Source organism: Parasteatoda tepidariorum, chromosome 11, assembly GCF_982258835.1.
Source record: "Parasteatoda tepidariorum strain Cologne lab strain chromosome 11, Ptep-v5.0, whole genome shotgun sequence".
NCBI classification, from domain to species: Eukaryota; Metazoa; Arthropoda; class Arachnida; order Araneae; family Theridiidae; genus Parasteatoda; species Parasteatoda tepidariorum.
Window position 1 is genome coordinate 18351807 of NC_141765.1, and position 19617 is coordinate 18371423.

Consider the following 19617-nt stretch of genomic DNA (forward strand, 5'->3'; position numbering starts at 1 on the left):
AAGCACGTCATTGGATTTTCAAGCTTACATAAATTTGAATCGCGATATTGTGTTTTAAAAACGCGTAAGTACAAATTGCTGTATTAGATTTTTAAAACACTTGAATAGGAATTGCGATGTAATATTTTTAATAGTAAATGAATACAAAATATTTAATTCTAAATTGACAAAACATTCATTGAAAGAAGCGCGCTTAAAAGCAGCAGAATTTTCAAAAGAAAGAATAAATATAGCAATAAAGAAAACGAAGGAAGTAAAAATAAGAATATGATCACCGAAGCCGACGTCTTCTGGGGGTACCGGCCTCGGAAGCCATAAAACATTTTCTATTGAGAGAGAGGCAAAATTAAATGCCCAAAGTAACTCTCCAGTACTCCGAAGATTTTGTGTAAGTCCAGGAAAAAATACATGAAATACATAAAACTAATTCAGAAAGAAATTCAAGCAAAAACTTGAGAAAATAAAAACTCACATTAAACCGGTCAAACAGCGATTTCACAAGCAAACTAAACGCAAAGGAAACATTTAAAACAAAAGAAATCAACGTCCTTTATTAAAATGCGCAGATTGAAAAAAAGAAGATTACGTAACAAATTAATATAATGCTTAGCTAGGGCTGCTCAGCTAAGATTTGAATCGCCCCCTGTTAAAAAAAAATAAACTTGTATTCTTCAATCATTTTCTTAATCAAAAAATTAACATTACAAAAGTTAAAAGGAAAATCATTATTACTCAAATTATTCAAAAAATAATTCACAGCCTCCTGAAAACTCTCTTTATTTCAATCTGCTCATTTTAATAGAGGTCGTTATATTTTTTTGTTTTAAGTGTTTAGTTTGCTTGTGAAATCGCTGTTTGACCGGTTTAATGTGAGTTTTTATTTTCTCAAGTTTTTGTTTGAATTTCTTTCTGAATTGGTTTTATGTATTTCATGTATTTTTTCCTGGACTTATACAAAACCTTCGGGGTACTGAGAGAGTTACTTTTGGCATTTAATTTTGCCCCTCTCTCAATAGAAAAGGTTTTGTTTTATGGCTTCCGAGGCCGGTACCCCCTGAAGTCGTCGGTTTCGGTGGTCATATTTTTATTTCCTTCGTTTTCTTTATTGCTGTAGTAATATTTTTAAATCGCATGATACGAATCAATATACATAGCTTTTAAATCAGTTAAGTACGAAAATCACTGTTTGCTATTAAAATTTGCTGAATAAGAGTCGCTATATTAGCAGATTTCAGCGCAGTTCAAATATTAAAAAAATCCGTCAAACTAATAGAAGTGTCAAATTAGTGAAATAATCACATAAGACGTAATTCTTCACGTAATTGGCGAAAGAAAGTATGTAAACATCTCGTTAACGGGATTTAGCAAAAGCTTCAAAATGTTGTCGGATTATAAGTTTTTGTTTCGCGGAAGTCTGCGAACCAATAGTCTTGAGATACGTGGAATACTGCATTATTCGGGCAAAGATCAGAAGCCCTGCTTCTAGTTTCCAGACCTGAAAGAATGATGCGGTACCCCAGAGTATAATCACCCCTGTACCCCTTAACAATTAAAAGATGTTTGTATTCAGGATGACCACTTTTTTGTGTATATCACATTGTATTAGTAATAAAAGAGAATTTCATTTTTTTATTCATATAAAATTGTTTAGAAAATAATTAACATCAGCTCCTTTTTTCTAAACTTAATAGAATAAACAAAATTGTAATAAAAATTTTAGTGATTCAATAGGAAAAAAAAGCAAGAAATATATATTTCATAAAACTTAATACTAATATTATTAATTCCATACAGCTAATTAATGATATATATATATATATATATATATATGCATGCACCGAAGAGCCATTACATTATGACCACCCTCCATCTATAACAATGGGCTCACCCTGGTTTTCATATTTTCTCGCTCAGGAACAATGTTTTCATGGGGCACATTAGGACCCATAATCCTCATAGAACAATCCCTGACGTCTGTAAGCTACTTGAACATAGTTGCAGACCAGGTTCACCCATTCATGGCAACAGTTTTTCCTGCGGGGGATGGTGTTTACCAACAGGATAATGCACCATGTCATAAGGGTCGAATCGTCGAGGAACATTCCAGTGACTTTCAAGTCATGTCTTGGCCCCCAAATTCACCTGACCTTAATCTAATAGAGCATTTGTGGTCCAACTTGGAAAACCAATTTCGTGCTGCCACGCTGCCCCCTCGCAATGTGAGGGAATGGTACCAGATACCTCAGACTACCTATCAGCACCTTGTGGAATCAATGCCACGGCAGGTGCTAGCAGTATTGAGGGCTAAAGGTGGTCCTACATGTTATTAGCAGGGTGGTCATAATGTAATGGCTCTTCGGTGTATAATGGTTAAATGAGAATAGTTTATTATTATATAATAGTCAAATATTATAAAATACTTGGAAAGGGTTTGGTTAATTTCAATTGAAGGCGTGAAATATTTTTCTACCTATTGTTTAAAAAAAAAAACCTAGCTTTAACCGAAAAAAAGGGTTCTCTGGTATTTTAACAAAAAAAAAAATTTTTTTTTCCAAGCCTGATTAAAACCATCTTTTGGAATGATTCAATTGTAGCGTTATACTGGGTTAAAAAACGCCTGGATTGGAAAAATTTTTGTGTCAGAGTAAAAGAAATAAATAGTCTGAATAGTGACTGCATTATCAGGGTTTCCATGACCTGGAAAAAATAAATGAGTGGTAGCTAATATTTTTCAAGGCTATGGAAAAATACTTAAATTTGGCCATTCAAAATTATTCCAGAGGTTATTTTTGCACCTATATATATCAGCTACCACCCACCTGCCCCCCCCCCCCCAAAAAAAAAATCCGGGTGTTTTTATTTTAGATTAATTTTTTTATTTTTAAAAACCTCAATAAAATGCATATTTAAGGATTTTTTAAGAAATGACAAAAAAATAGTTGGTTTTCCAACTTTTTTTTCTTGTTTTTACTACAGTTATTATTATAATTTCACACATTTCTAAATATTTTTCCAAAATTATTTTTATCATTTTTAAGCAAATAATCTTGACTACATGCAAAAAGTTGAGCAAAAATTTTAAATACATTTTTGAAATTTTTATTTTATGGAATTTTATAATATTTTAAAGAATAAAAAATATTTCAAGATAGGAATGAGTCACTTTTTATATTTGACCAAAATATTTTAGTCTCAATGATATCACAAAGTATTAATTTTATAAGAAATTCTCTAATTTACATTAATTAATGATATATCAACAAAGTAAAAGTAAAATAAATGTCACATATAGCTAAAAGTTCTGTAATAGTTAATAGTTCTTAATACTCAAAGACTTATTAAACAGTTCCAATCATACAGGATGTTAAATACTGCTTCACATACTTAGAGAAAAAAATTTTGATTTTAAGAGGAATAAAAACAGTGAGAACACTGGTGTGCAAAACTTAAGCAACAAGTGGTTTTTCGGCCACAGCTCCCCAACAAAGTATAAGATAGCCATGAAATTCAGTAGAAAGAGTATTTGTATGCAAATTTTAGAAATAAAACGTCGTAGGTGATGTAAGTGTACGTAAACCTTGTGGGTCGGCGCGCGCAGGTTAAAGCTGTGATAAAAGGATGAAGAGCACCGTAGTTAAAGAGATTCGCTGCAAGAGCAAGTGATTTGTTTTGTGAAACATGTCTTAAAGAAATCATTTAGACGACTTTATTCGAGGAAGAATGATTGGGAAGCCTGAAGAGGGGCGTAGTGTGACCAGTGTCGCCGAAGAGTTCGGGATCAACAAAAGTGTTGTTTCTCGTGCTTGGAATTCCTTTAAAACTACTGGTACAGCTGTTCGGAAGGTTGGTGGTGGCCGTCCAAGGAAAACAACACCAAGAGATGACCGTTACATTGTCCTCCAGGCGAAAAGAAACCGTTTTCAGTCAGCGAGCTCCATATCTAAGCAACTGTGCACAGCCACAGGACGACAAGTATCAAGATTTACAGTGGCCAGACGCCTCTACAAAGGTGGCTTATTTGCTAGACGTCCTGAACGCTGCATACCTTTAAAAGTTAGCCATCGGCGGCACCGTTTAGAGTGGTGCAGAGAACACGAAACCTGGACACCTCATCAATGGAGTCGCGTTCTCTTCACAGATGAGAGTCGTTTTAGTGCTACAAGCGATTCTCAACGTCAGTTGATCTGGAGAGAGGTTGGAGCTCGATTTCATCCCAATAACATCGCGGAAAGAGATAGTTACGGTGGTCCTGGAGTTGTCGTCTGGGGTGGCATTATGTTGAACGGGCAAACTGAGCTTCAGATCTTCGACCGAGGTTCTGTAACTGGAGACCGCTACTGCAATGAGGTAATCCTACCCCATGTTCGTCTGTTCCGAGGGGCCATTGGACCAGACTTCATTTTTATGGATGACAATGCCCGGCCACACCATACTGCTAATGTTCAAGAGCTACTGGAAAGTGAAGATATCACACGAATGGATTGGCCAGCTTCCTCTCCAGATCTAAATCCCATAGAGCATGTGTGGGATGCATTAGGGAGACGTCTTGCGACACGACAGTAACCTCCTGGTAACACCCATCAGCTGAAAGATGCGTTAAAGGAGGAACGGAGACATTTTACCCAAGAACTCCTGGATAATCTTGTGATTAGCATGGAGAGACGATGCCAAGCAACAATTACAGTAAGGGGAGGGCATATCCCATTCTAGGGAACATCTGCCAGTTGTACTTACGCTTCTTCAGGCAATCATGTGTAACGCCACTCTATGTCAAATAAAGCCTTTTTTCGTTCCATACCCTACTTTAAGCTTTATATTAATTTCTGCTCCATCATTCTTTTACCATCGCTTAAGTACAAAATAATGTACATTATATTCAAATTTCATGTCAATCGGATGATTTCTTGTAGAGTTATGACAAAAAACGCACTTGTTGCTTAAGTTTTGCACACCAGTGTATTTTAAACCATTGTGTTAAATGTCACTGTTTTAAAACTATACATTTCAGCTCTGGGCCTGTAGCTTTATCTTGTGATAGAATATTTCAAAAATTTTACTGAAGTAGTGGCTCAGAAAGGCTCACTTTCAGAGTTATCATGGTAATTACCATGGTTTTTTATAGTCTCGACAAAAACCAATTTTTCCCATGGTTTTTACCATCGATAAAAAAAAAATTCCCCATCTTCACAAAAATTTCTTATTGTTTCTGCTATTTCTAAAAACATCTTAAAACATTCATTATCCCTTTCGCGCCGACTGTCACATATACGTGCCAGCAAGAAACGCACTTGCTTCCCGGCCGACACACCGATGTGCCAGAGCGTCTTCTCGTTCACCCCCGGCCGTCACTCATTTGTGCCAGTGACCTGGAATAAAAAAATAAAATTTCTACCAGAAGATGGCATTGTATGTCCATATGGTTTCAGATACATGTAGACTTGACCTTCTAGTCAAAATGAGAGTAGTATGACTCACATGCACGTGGTTTTTAGGCGGAAGGATTGGAGGAGAAAGAAATGTTTTATGACGGCTCTTTAAATTCGCACAAAATATTTGTTTACAGTAATCAGGGGTTTTTTTTTTTCGATTTACGGACCAGTTCTCAGTTCAAAGTTACTGTTTTCAAATTTTTCATACGAAAGAAGAATTTTAAGTCATATATTTAGTTCTCAGATATATAGTGTTAAAAGTTATTAAATGGTAAGTACATAATGAGAATTAAATGTGTAAAATATATATTTAAAGAAGAAATAAGTAAATAAAGTATCTCTAAAAAAAGCATATGTCATTTAAATACTCTACAGAATATTATTAAACACGTTGATATTTCGGTAATTTCATGGATTTAGGCTTAACAGCAAGAAACCTTCTGGCCCTGGAGAGAAACTCGCGAGGGTTGTTGTTGTAGTTCATTTACGTCGCACTAGAGCTGCACAATGGGCTATTGGCGACGGTCTGGGAAACATCTCTGAGGAAGATCCGAAGACATGCCATCACAAATTTGATCCTCTGCAGAGGGGATGGCACCCCCGCTTCGGGTAGCCCGACGACCTGCACGCGAAGTCGAGCACTTAACGGTAACGGTAGAGCAGCTTAACGAGGACCAATACCGCACACCCTCGGTCCCTACGCAGACTGACCGTAGCTTGTGATGCTTGACTTCAGTGATCTGCTGGGAACCGTGTCTTAACGATTAGTCCACTGCGGGACTGACAGTCACGAGGGAGACTGCCGGCCTCAGCGATAAATAAGCGCGTGTTGGTGCTTCCCATCGCGAAAGGGTTAAGGCAGTTTCGAAACAAAAATTTCAAACATTGTTAAAATAATATTGTACTAACCATTTCAGAAAAATATATGATCATTTATTGTTAAAATAATATTGTACTAACCATTTTAGAAAAATATATGATCATTTTAAAAACTGAAGTTCTAAAAAAATTTACAAGGAACGAAAGTTTCTTGATATTCCTAATACGAAATATTTTGCCCTGATTTGTCCTTTTTTCTTGACTTTTTCCTGTTATAGAGCATTATTATGACTCCTATGCTCAGTATAACAAGTACAGCATATAAGGAGATCCTGTGCAAAATGCTAATATTAAATGCACACTGTATGTTCGTAACAAGTTAAAAAATTACTAAACTCCCACTATGGCAACATTTTTTTTTTCATATTTAAGTGAGCAATATTACTTAACAAAAAAGAGATAAATAAAAGAAATATTTTTGAATTTTTGGTGTCAATATAGAAAAGTGAAAAACAAACATTTTGTTTTTATCTCACAATCTTAACCCGAAATGTCTATTTTTCAAACATATGTAGGCAGTCACCAGCTAAAGTGTCTTAATTCCAAAAATAAAAATACCTGTGCTGTTTTTGGAAATTTTACTGTTTACTTTGAAAGAATGCACCTTTACTTTTGTTGATCATAATCTATCATCAACCTTTATTGTTATCAGTGAAGTCAAAAGCCATTTCATTTCATTTTACCTTGCTTCTCAAAAAAAACTTACGTTTTTGCAATTTGTCGTTAGTTATTAAATTGTTTTGAGCTTTAATGCTAGTAGAAGAGTAGTGCCTGAAAGAGAATACAGTACTAAGGAAAAACAACAACATTTAACATTAAATGTGTATTTGCTTATACGACTTTTTTTTTTCATCATCCGATCTAGCAATTATATTTGTGACAGTAAATTTAATTCTTAAGAATTCAATTCGTAAGAATAAAGGTCCCTTAGTGGACTGATCGTTAAGACACGGTTCCCAGCAGATCACCGAAGTCAAGCATCACTGGCTACGGTCAGTGTGCGGGTGGGTGACCACTTGGATCAGTCTGCGCAGGGACCGAGGGTGTGCGGTATTGGTCCTCGTTAAACTGTGCTACCGTAAAGTGCTCGACTTCGCGCGCAGGTCATCGGGCTACCAAAGCGGGGGTGCCATCCCCTCCGCAGAGGATCAAAATTGTGATGGCATGTCTTCGGATCATCCTCCGGGATGTGTCCCAGACCGTCTCCAATAGCCCATTGTGCAGCTCTAGTGCGACGTAAATTAACAACAACAAATAATTTCGATAATTTTATTAGGAATTTTAAATTGCTCATTTGACACGCTTTATTCGTGCTGAGTTCAGCATTAATTTAAATAATTTTTTTTTCAATTTTTATATTTTTCCACGTGATTATTATTAACTACAATGTTATTGAGACACGCGAATCTCTATTCGCGCATTTAAATAAACACTTTGATACGGTGTTTCGGTTACGAACGGTATTCGGTAGAGCGACGAATGTGAATTGTTCGAATGTGGTAATGAATTGTGATTTGGTCTAGTACCGAATGTTTCGCAAAAAGCAAAAAAAAATTGGCCGAACACCGTGTATTCGGGGCCAAATAAAATTTTTCAGCAGAGCATAGCAACTCTGAAACGAAAAGTTCAATGCGAAGAATAATATTTTCTGGAAAAACGTTTTCATAAAACAACGCTAAAAATTAAGGCCTATCAGAAACCTTTTGGAAAATGCTTTATGGATGGTGTTTTCAGTGCAAATGTAAACAATAACGATCTCGAGCTGTATGCCTGCTCTAGTTCCGGTTAGAGTGGTTGCAGCTGCTTACTACATGTTATTCTGCGAGGTGATATTACGCATTGGTTACTGCAATTACATAAATTTTCAGGCTTGTGTGCTCAAAATAGGCTTATAAACCTTCGTCAAATAGAAGAGGACAGATAGCACAATAGGAGAGACAGCACCGAGTAGTACCGCCTCCAGAAACTTAATGTACAAACACGTAATTTTGTTTTCAATAAAATAAATTAGATAATTTCTGAGCTCAAATTTGCCGTATTTCGTAAGATATTAATGTTATTTTGTAATTCTGGTGAGTTTGAAGTGAAAATTTGTTTTAGTTATTTAGAAATATATTGTTAAAAAAGGTGACATGGTTGCTAGATTTTGAATAACTCGCTTTTTTGGCGGTCTTGATTTGGCCTTTTTCCATTTGTTTATTACTGTTTGTTTGTGTTGCAAGCTGTGCACCGTCTTACGTTAATGTTAGCATATTGTTCGAGGAGCAAGATTAAGCTAAAACATAATTCAGGTTTAAATTTGAAAGTTGGCATATATTATTGACAAGGTAAGAAGTGTTTTGTAACGATTTTTTTTTCATATGTTAGGTTTACATATTTATTATTGATCAAACCACATATTACTACTACTTAACACTACTATTATACGACACAACAGGAAACACTTCGCGTTTTAGAATTCATTGTAAACTAAGTAATAAGTAATCAAATACCACGTTTGCAAGAATCTTAAAACACAATGATCACGTTGTGAGCCAAATGGCTTTGAAATACACCGGAAACTACCCGGAAGTATAAGCGGTATACAGCTTGCAGCGCCCCCTAGTGTCTCGAAAACACCATCCATAAGAACTAAAGATTATATGGATGGGTGGCCTAATGTAAACAATAACAAGCGTCCTTAAACCGGAAAAAATTTAGAAAATTTCCGGTGTATCCCTCCGCTTATGTTATGATTACGATACGATGTGTGAACAAGCCTAATATTCTATGCAGTTTTGTTATTGTAATTTGGGTTCAAATCTAAACATAATTGTACCATTCATAAGAGCTTTCAGAAATGTATTGATTCTCAGAGGTTGTAAGGCCAAAATAAATTTTGGAAAGTTATTATCTCGTTGTGAATAATTCTTAAGGTTTGCCATGTATTGTATTTTATCCCTTATTTGGCTACATTTGAATAAAATGTCGCCAAAAATATCTTTTTAAGTTAGCCTAATTAGGAAATATTCTAATGATTATAAATTAATATGATAATGTTGAAGTTTAAAGGCTGAAAGAAAGAACTCGGTACATGTGTAATACTGTAAAATATATGATGCAATAATATGATGGCGCGTTTTTTCAACCTGCGGAATAAAAATATCTCGGAAGCAGTAACCCGGAAGTCTTGCGAGAGCAATTTAACCACTAGCGCCACCACCCTAAGCTTTACACAAGCACCCATCCATACAAAAGCGAAACAGAAAATAAAAATTGATCTTAATTTTCGAAGGAAAAATTTTAATGCTGAACATCTCAGTTTTCCAATTAACCAGAACAGGTCAAGAAAATAGTCTAACAGAAATGTTCTAAAGAATTGCTGCGCAATAATAAAAACATCTGTTAAAAGAGAAGTTTTTTTTTTTTTTTTTTTAAGAAAAGAAAAACTAAACAAAAACAAAAACGCATATTGGCGATCGAAATGGGCTGCAGGTGGCGTAGAGCAGAACTCTTTTCCTATGGCAACACTTCACATGCTTTCCCCATTAGCCTGTGGAAAGTCATAGAAGAAGGAAGTACGTTAGTTTCTCTCTTGATTTTCACATAGATTAAAATCTTTTAACTTAAAAAACTGTATGGAACTGAAAACTACATTAAACTTAGTTCTAAAGAAAAGTATCATGGAAATTTAAAAAAATATTTTTATTACATAAAAAGGAAAAATATTAAGAAAAGGGAAATTATCGTAGTACTTTCCTATACAACTGAAAAGAGGAGGAGAGGGAAGGGAGAAGGGCTAAAAGCATGAAACCGGTCTCTCCCCAGATGGCGTATTCGAGTGTTGCGATCGCGAATTGAATTTAAAATTTTTCACATTGCCATATTTTTAGAAGAAAAGAATTGCTACAAAATGAAGCTTATTAGTAACGCTCATTATGAAAAATGCTGTGTCATAATAAAAATGGCTATATAAAGAAGAGTTAATTAAAAATAAGTAGAATTGTTCTGAGTTCCTAAAACAAAACTTAAACACTGTAATTCTCACTTTTCTATGTTACTGGTTATCTATATTAAGGTACAAAGAAAAAAGTGACAATTAATCAATAGTATGGGGTTTCGTTAAAATGATGAGTTGTAATAAAAACAACAAAAAAAATCTTACTCAAATCTTAGAACTAAAAGTATCGAAAAACTTAAGAAATTGACTTGTTTGAATATAATTCTTTTTTTTAAAAAAAAAGCAGAAGTGCAAAATAGTCAAAGCAGAAATGCAAAGAAGTCAGTATAAAGTAATTTAGTTTCAATTCTTCAAACTTCGTTTTTCTATTTGTCTTCTAGAAGATAAATTTGCCAGCCATGTGCAGAAACATGGATTTTAAAATGTAACAAATTTGTGTAAAAACTATTTCTTATAATAAACAATGCTATAATAGTATGACCTCGAAAATCCGGAAATCTCTAAAATCCGGACTCATACGTCCAGTTCGTCAGAAAAAATTTTCAAAAGAAAAAGTTTAAAAAAATAGCTTAAAATAAAAATTTTAATGCAAGAGTGCAAAACCACAACTCTTCTCCAACAATGAAGCAGTAGATGAAGAGGTAGGGGTGGGGCGTGAATGAAAGCTCATAGCTGATAAGGAAATTCCAGTCATTCTTATCAGCTCTGTATAGATAACACAGAATATAAAGGGGAATCCCCTCCTCCTGAAGGGGAATCCCACAACTCTTCTCCAACAATGAAGATGTAGGGGTGGGGAGTGAATGAAAGCTCATAGCTGATAAGGAATTTCCAGTCATTCTTATCAGCTCTGTATATATAACAAAGAATATAAAAGGGAATCCCCTCCTCCTGAAGGGAAATCCCACAACTCTTCTCCAACAATGAAGCAGTAGATGAAGAGGTAGGGGTGGGGAGTGAATGAAAGCTCATAGCTGATAAGGAAATTCCAGTCAATCCTATCAGCTCTGTATAGTTAACAAAGAATATAAAGGGGAATCCCCTCCTCCTGAAGGGGAATCCCCTCAGGAGAAGGAATTCTTCTACCACTTTGTTTTTCCTCCTTGTTTTTCCTCCTTGTGAAGAAAGAAAACTGACTGGTTCTTTCTTAACCTGGAAGCTTAGGAGGCGAGGACAAGTTCTTTCATCCCCCAACAAAAAAAGGATTAGTATCAGCTGGTACAGTCTAGTCTAGAAGCATCTGTTTCAGCGATAAGTTGAAATTCAGCTCGCGTTTTAAGCCTATATTTTTAGTTTTAATTGCTAATATTATGTTATCTAAACGATCGATTACGGGGGGAAAATGACGAAAGTTTGATTTTTAATGTCTTTTATTTATTATTTGAAGAGTATATTTATGTTAAAATTGACGTCGAAGGTCTACACACGCGCGTTTAATCGCGAAATCGGCCTGGCAACTTCGAAAGTTCGATAATTCTATCAATTTAAGTAAGGTATCTAAAATCCGGAAATTTCGGAAATCCGGACCTTCCAAACCCCCCAACAGTCCGGATTTTCGAGGTTGCGCTGTAGTTAAGAATACAATTTTATATTACTCTTTGTCATATCTATACAAATTCAAAAGACTTAGAAAAAAATACTCTGCTGAATATTTGGTTGATCACTTGACCAACTGAATTTTTGACTAAAAGGCCAAATACTCGTTACATCTCTAATTTAAATGCAATGCTGTTACAAGTTGAGGAAATCACCAAGTGGTGGAAAACGCGAATTTTTAAACTGCTCGCTATTTGTAATTTTGAATTAAATTTTTTATTGCTTGAATGATCTTTCCCCCCCCCCCAAAGGAAAACGTTTACTATGTAAAAAAAATTTTATAATCATTAAAAAGAAATAATAAAGTACATTTTTAATTTATATTACTTAATATATACAAAATTTTTTTCTACTTTCATTCTGTGAGCATTGCAGTCTTTTTAATAATAATTTATTTTTAAAAATGAATAATTTTTGCATTGCGTGATATGATTAAAAAAAAACATTTCTTTTCTTGTTTTAATGTTTATTTACCTATTTTAATAAATCTGTTTTCGATAAGATAAAAATGGAAATTATTTTTGAAAAAGTATTAGTTTTTTCATTTTTTGACTTCTTTTTTGGCACTTTCGTTAGTCAACCTGCTATACAAGTGGCCCTTCACTCAAAAAGGTTGTGCACCCCTTATCTTAAATAATAAAAGGTTAGATGTTTTTTTTTTGTTAATCTTTTCTGCAAATTTATTCTTGCATATGCAGATGTCGAGACTATATTAAGTTAAATTATTTAAGCATTGATTCTTAGCAAGTTAAAAAAAAAAAATTAAGTTTGGTGACCACAAAATAATGTGAGTTTTTCAGCACTCTAATTGTTAAAATATGATTGGAACTAATAAATTTTTTTTTATAGAATAAGGTCGTTCTGAAAAAAAAATGTTATTAAATAATTGGAATGAAATTTTAGTTTTTCAGTTTTATATAATTGAGAAAAAATGTGTCCTTAAGCAAACTATAAATTATATTTTTTCAGATAGTAATAATTTATAAAACTGAGCAACTAAGTTAATTTTTCTTCTTACTCTATTTTTTTAAAGAATATTCTGTCCTTAAATTGTCTTGATTTTTTTCTAGTATTTTTTTTGTATTAATTACTCCTGATTCTCTATTTGAACCACTACGAGGCCTGTTTTTGCCATGGACGTTTTTTAATGTTGATCATATATTGACTTTTAAATTAACTTTTGGCTTAAATAAAACATTCGTGTATTTATATATTGTCAGTGGTCTGGTCTTCTGACTTGATAATAACATTTTTATATTAATTTCTAATGTATACATCATTGATATTCTATTTTATTGTTCTGATTTTTTAAAAGTGTACATGAAAAATTATTTTTTATACTTTTAATTCATTTGAACTAATGATTAGTTTGAAAATCTGAATTTGAAAATATCTTAAAAATGTACATTTAAAGTAAAATAAGTAAAATAGTTTTTTTTCCCTAATCTAATTTTACAAAAATAAATGACGAAAAATTGCTATGATAAATTCCTTATTTTACCATTTCTGAGTCCTTTTACCATTTCTGTCCAAAAATCAGATCCCTACTTAAAATGATATGAATCTCTCATTTAATTCTTCAGTGCCAACACTCTGACTTGATATTTTCCAGTGCCAGTGCTCTGACTAAATATTCTTCAGCAATACTAGTCTGAGCTTAAATCACCATAATTCTTTTAAATTGATCATCACACATTTTGTTTGTCATCCCAGAGTTTGTTTCTTTTCTCTCATTTATTAATTTTTTCTTTTCAAAGTTCAATTTAATTTTGTCTACTTGAATGTATTGGTGCTTTATTTTCCTTACCCCTCCTGCAATGGACAATTACATGCCCCACTTCACACATAATTTTTTTTGTATCCTCTCAACGATTTTTGGCCTATTTCATGCAGTATACTTATTTCGCAGAATTGAAGCTTATATTTTGTTTCCTTGCATTAAAAATGTTGTTTACTTTGAAAACAAGTTTGAAAGTTTTAGATTGATCAGTATCTTTTGTTTCGAAGTTTTTGGAAAAACAGGTATCTGCTCCTACTTTTGACAAGGACTGGATGTGTATGTAATATAAAAATCTCTAACAAGTCTTTTTTTTTATTAGTTCTTTGTCTGAAATCTTTTCCTTCATACATTATTCTAAACAAAAAGCTTTCTCATAGAGATTTATTTCCTGTTAAAAGTAGGTAATGTTTACATTTCTTAGAAATAATTATCATAAAAAGTTTTACCCTTAAGTAAGAAGGGATTAACCTAAGTGATGAGAACTATTAAAAATTTTTCCGGATGACAGCTATCATAAAAAGCACAACACTCATTTTTGTGGATTCCAAGTTTTGCTGATCTTCTCCAAAAGTATAATAATAAAACAAAGTATGCTGAAAACTCCCTGTTGTCTGCATTTTTTGTCTGGGCCACGAAGTGTTATTTTAAACACACACACACATATATATGTTTCTAATGAATATTCTTATATATATACAGTTATTGTAATTCTGTAAAAACTGCTATGATCTTTCAAAGTTTTGATACCTGACAAATAAAAAATTGAAACAAATAACCAATCTTTTATTTTTAACAATTTAACTGGTCTTAAATTGAAAATCAATGTGGCTATTATATCAAGCTGATTAGTTTTTATTCCAACCTGTCTCTTAATTTAGTTTAATAAAGTATTTTCAACTAAAAATTGATAGCAAACATGTTACTTTGGTTTCAGTTGGAAACAACATGTTTGTGTTCCTAAGTTTATTTAAAACCCACTGGAGGAGGGGCCTCATGATTGCTGTCCTCACTAACCTTGTCTATTACACCAAGCTTTACCTCCACAGCTATTAAAGTTGTATCTACTGTGTAGGGTGATAGCCACTCTAATCCTACACCTTTTTATTCTCCACCCAATTTTTTAAATTCAATTTCAACAACTGAGTAGGGTTATATGAGCTGTGTCCCAAGACTACCCCTTCAAACCTACACTGTTACAATCTTCATTTACTTTGCATCTCTAATTCACATATAAATGAGTAACAGCATTCGTCAATGCAGCCCAAACTGCTGCTTGAAGGAAAATGGTTGATGCCGCTGGCTCCTTGACATAGGAAAAAAACTACCTGCTACATTTTCTCAATTGCACCCAGTTCAATCTTAGTCACTGAGTAAAGTTGCATCGGCTGCTTGGTAAGATAGTCCCTCCAAGCTTACGTCTAGGTACTCCAAGCTTACACTCCAAGATAGTTATTTTTTCATTTTTTAATGTTCTATGTGCATAATATCATAATAATTACATTTGGATAGTTTTGAGTTTTACCTATTTTCAGAATTTATATGTTTTGATACTTAACCTTTTGTTGTACTGTGAATTTCATGTGTCCTATCCAAGGTCAGCTTAGAGCATTGGATTATTTTTTATAAATGGTTGTTTATCTGTGTTTCATGTGTTGTTCAATGGTTGTTTATCTGTGTTCATGTTTTAAAATTTTTTTCCCTAGACCTTTCATATGTTAAACTGTGGGATTTGGAAAATGAGTTGCCTGAAGAATTAATGGTGCCTACTGGGCTTGAAACGTCTGATCTTCCAACACAAGCTCCTACATCTCAATCGTCAGCTCCGCAAAATCTTTTGAATGGCTCTGGAGAAAGTGTCTCTGTTGAAAGTTCTGTTGTTGCAAGTGTTAATTCACAAAGGCATCAACAGCTGTCTCAACTGTTACAGTCTAAGCCAAATGTTTCTCATAGCACCGTATCTACACCTCCATCCCATAGTGGTATATCTACATCACAGCAAATCACAAGTCCGAATTTAGCAACTATGACAGCTGTTAAAAGTCCTCATTCTACTAATTTAAATACTCCTAATGCTACTATAAATAAAACAGGTTCGCTTGTATCATCTTCATATATTAATGCTACAGATGGCACAGCTGTTATTACGAATATTTCCAATAGTTTGACCAATAGTTTAAGTAATTCAACTGGAACTTTAGGCATGAATAACAATTTGTTATTAATGCAAAGTAAAGGAAGCTCCTTAAGTACACAAGGTAACCTTATGTCACTTCCTACATCTGTTGCTAGTAATAATAGTGGCAATAATGCACAAATTCATTCTCCAATAACTGTTGTACAACAACCAGTAAACCAACAAACATCTTCACTCATTAATGGTAGTCACATTCCCATTGCAAACATGAATTTAAATCTATCCGTCAGTCTGTCTGTGTCATCTGCTGCGACTCATAGTACTGTGATTGCACCTCATCTGCCTCATCAAACCATTTTAGGACATCCTAACCAAGGTGCTAATATAAAGGTATCTATAATTTTTTGCTAATTGAAATTTAATCGTTCAGCTGATAAAATTAATTCATATCAGGTTTCCATAGACTTTTTTTTATGAAAAAATGTGTAATGTACTTCAACTAATTAGTCAATTTATTTTGCAATTCTTTTTATTTTGCAGTTAGGCTAATTCTGAAACAAGATTTGAACAATACTTTTTTAATGGTAGCAATGAAAATTTAGATGTAGTATATGTACTAAAAATAAATAAATAAGCGCCTTTGAACTTTTGCATGTCCGATGTTCAGTGATATGAATGTTGATGAGCATTCAATAACTTTCCTTCATTCAGATGTTTTCATTTGGATTCTTTTGCACTCCCCCTTCCTATTTCATTCCTTAACTCTGACTCATTAATTTGCTCAAGAAAATTTTATACACCAGTAGCTTTTTTTCTTTTGTTCATGTGTGGCAGATTTTATCCGAAAGTGACTGAATTTATAATCCAATGTTTTTATTAGTGGTAGTCTTTGTATTTGATAATTTATATATATAACCGAACTACGTAGTTTTTACATCAATAGCGTTAAAAATTGAATTAGAAAGTGTTGAAAAATAAGTACGTATAATTTTTTTTATCTATTTTAATAAATTAACCAATAAATCTAAAATTTCATGCAGAGCTCAAGAAAGGTATGAAACGTTCTTTGCTGACTATCGAAAATCTTACAGTATTGTATTTACAGTATTGTAATTTTACAGTATTGTATTGAAATCATACACTTTTTAATTAATGGATTGTAATTTATTTATTGACCGCTTAATTTTACAGTACACTAAATTTACAGTGAAATAAATTTCCAGCAAAATGGAGGGGAATATGTTTTGCATATTTTCTAACTTCAAAGCAAAAATTCTATTTTTTATACTAACAGCATAGTTATTTATGCAAAAATTAAATAGAAATTTATGTACTTTTATTGTTTCAGCATTCTGTTTCTCAAATACCTATATCAAATCTTCCTATGACTCCAAGTACTGTTCAGCAAAATTCGACAAGTACTGTAACTGTTACTCCATCAACTGTAGGGGGCCCAACCCCTACAGCTGACCCAGAGAAAAGAAAACTTATACAGCAACAACTTGTGCTTCTTCTTCATGCTCACAAATGCCAGAGGCGTGAAAGTCAGTCCAATGGAGACGTACGACAGTGCTCATTACCTCATTGTCGGACTATGAAACATGTATTAAGTCACATGACAACTTGTCAAGCAGGTAAATCATGTGGGGTTCCTCACTGCTCATCATCTAGGCAAATAATATCTCACTGGAAAAATTGTACACGAAGTGATTGCCCTGTGTGTTTGCCTTTAAAACAAGCATCAGATCGCAGACAACAACAAGCAGGTGAGCATCATTTATTTTTAATTTTTATAATTGTATCTGTTGGAAGAAATCACATTTTAATTGCTAAAAAATTATATATTTGGTGCGGCTAATATAATAAAATGAATCGATTCATAAGTTAGTCGCCAGAGATTTTTCAAGTTTTAATTGGCCAATTGACATTAAATAGTACCTGCTTGTATATGGTGGGATGAAAATGTTTCAGAGTTGAACTTGAAAATTAATTTTTTAGTTGCAAGCCATATAAGGAGTAAAGATTATAAGAGATAATAAACCTAATAAAGCAAACAATTTTCATAATTTTTAGATGTTAAGTGAAATCTGTATAAGGGTAACTACCCTTATGCCTACTAGTATTTATATGTAAAAATTTGATATATCAGCTTTCTTTATGTGTGTTGCTTAGATTTACTAGAAATTTTTCACAATAGTAACCCTTACAAACTGTATAAAAATGGTGAAAAAGTAATGTTTTTTTAAAAAATCAATACAAAGGCTTATTTAAAAATAAATTAACTGTGATGTTCATGGAACAAAAGTAAAATAAATAACTAAATAAATATTTATTGAGCAATGCAAATGCAAATTAAAATTTTTTATTAAAGACATTTTATGGTTTTCTAATCTGTAGGGTTGGAGCAGCTTTGCAAATTGTGCCAAACTGCTCCAAAACGAAATACCTACTCCAAGATGCAGTTTTTCCAGAAATTGCACCAAGCTGCTCCAAAACTACTCGTATTCATTAATTGAAAAGTGCAACTTTGTCACCAAATTTGCACTTAAAAATCTGTTCTTGCATCATATTAAAAATATTGGAAATGGAAAAAACTACCTAGAAAGAGTTAAATAAAAACTATAAATAAACGCGATGGTTTTATGATAGAATCAATGCAAATGGAGCGGATCAAAAAGTAATACCTAAAATTCAAAATACAGTCGGACCTGTTTATCTCGAATCTCACGGGAAAGGCGAAAAATTCAAGATAAAGAGGTTTCGAGTTATAGAGGTACTTAAAAAATGAAATTTAATTGAGAAATTCTATTAAAAGTGCTTTAATTGTTTTTATTAGAAAATGAAGGCATTTATTTTAATTAATTATACCATATACATCTATTCAGATAACATTTTTTTAACTTTCCTTTAACACTGAAAATAATCTTTCAAAGATTTTTGACGTCTAACCTTCTTTGCTTGAATAATTCTTCTAATGTTAGAAAGAGCAGCAAATCCCTCATAGCCAACATTTTCCTGGGATTCAAAAAAATTCTGTAAGATTTCTTCAACTTTTTCTGCCTCTTTTGCACTCACTTTTAATTCATCAATATGATCTTCAGCTTCTTCTTCATCTTATACTTTTACATTATCAATGATTTCCGCATCTGTAAATGTTCCGCAGGTAGCCAGACAGTTGTCCACTTGTAAAAAATCCTCAAAACTAATATCAACATTAATTCCCGATTTTATCGTATTCCATTCTTGCGAATGTGGCACTGCATTTTCATTGTCACCTGTTTCTTTTTCTTCATTGATGCCTTCGACCTCTTCTTCATCCTCTTCACAGTTATTCCTAAAACCAGTCTTTTTAAAACAATTTCGAATAGTTTCCAGTGACACATTTCTCCAGGCATAATCAGTCAGTCTGATAGCATCCAACACATTTATCTTTGGAAGAGAACTTTTTTCATCGATGGTATCTGCAAGTTTGCTTATCAACTGCTTTCTGTAGTTCACTTTAAAACTCCTAATTATCCTTTGATCCAATGGTTGCAATTTTGAGGTGGTGTTTGCAGCTCAAAATTGCAACACCACCTCAAAATTGCATTTATACCTTAAATAAAATTTTCCCCTCACCCAGTCACATTTTTTTGTCTATTTTGGCACAAACCACTAGGGTCACTATCCACCACCGATTGTTCATGATAAATTCATAAATAATAAAATAAAACTTAAACCTCTGCATAATGCTAAAATCAATTTTTACATCACACATCTAAAAAAGAGTCATCATTTTGTACTGGTCACTTGATATGGGCTATAATTTAAAATAAAAATTAACTTCTTATTTATGGTTAAAAAAATGACTTATGCATTT

The 19617-nt window shown here is 33.2% G+C and overlaps 1 protein-coding gene across 4 annotated transcripts in view; it reads left to right on the forward strand.

Annotated features, from left to right (window-relative positions):
• Positions 1-19617, forward strand: part of LOC107451016 (histone lysine acetyltransferase CREBBP) — a 139440-nt gene that overhangs the window by 22921 nt on the left and 96902 nt on the right. For all 4 annotated transcript variants that reach the window (XM_016066972.5, XM_016066973.5, XM_016066974.5 and 1 more), the window contains exons 2-3: positions 15328-16148; positions 17107-17524. In XM_016066972.5, coding sequence (XP_015922458.1) covers positions 15328-16148; positions 17107-17524 — 1239 coding nt within the window. The remainder of the gene's footprint in view (positions 1-15327; positions 16149-17106; positions 17525-19617) is intronic.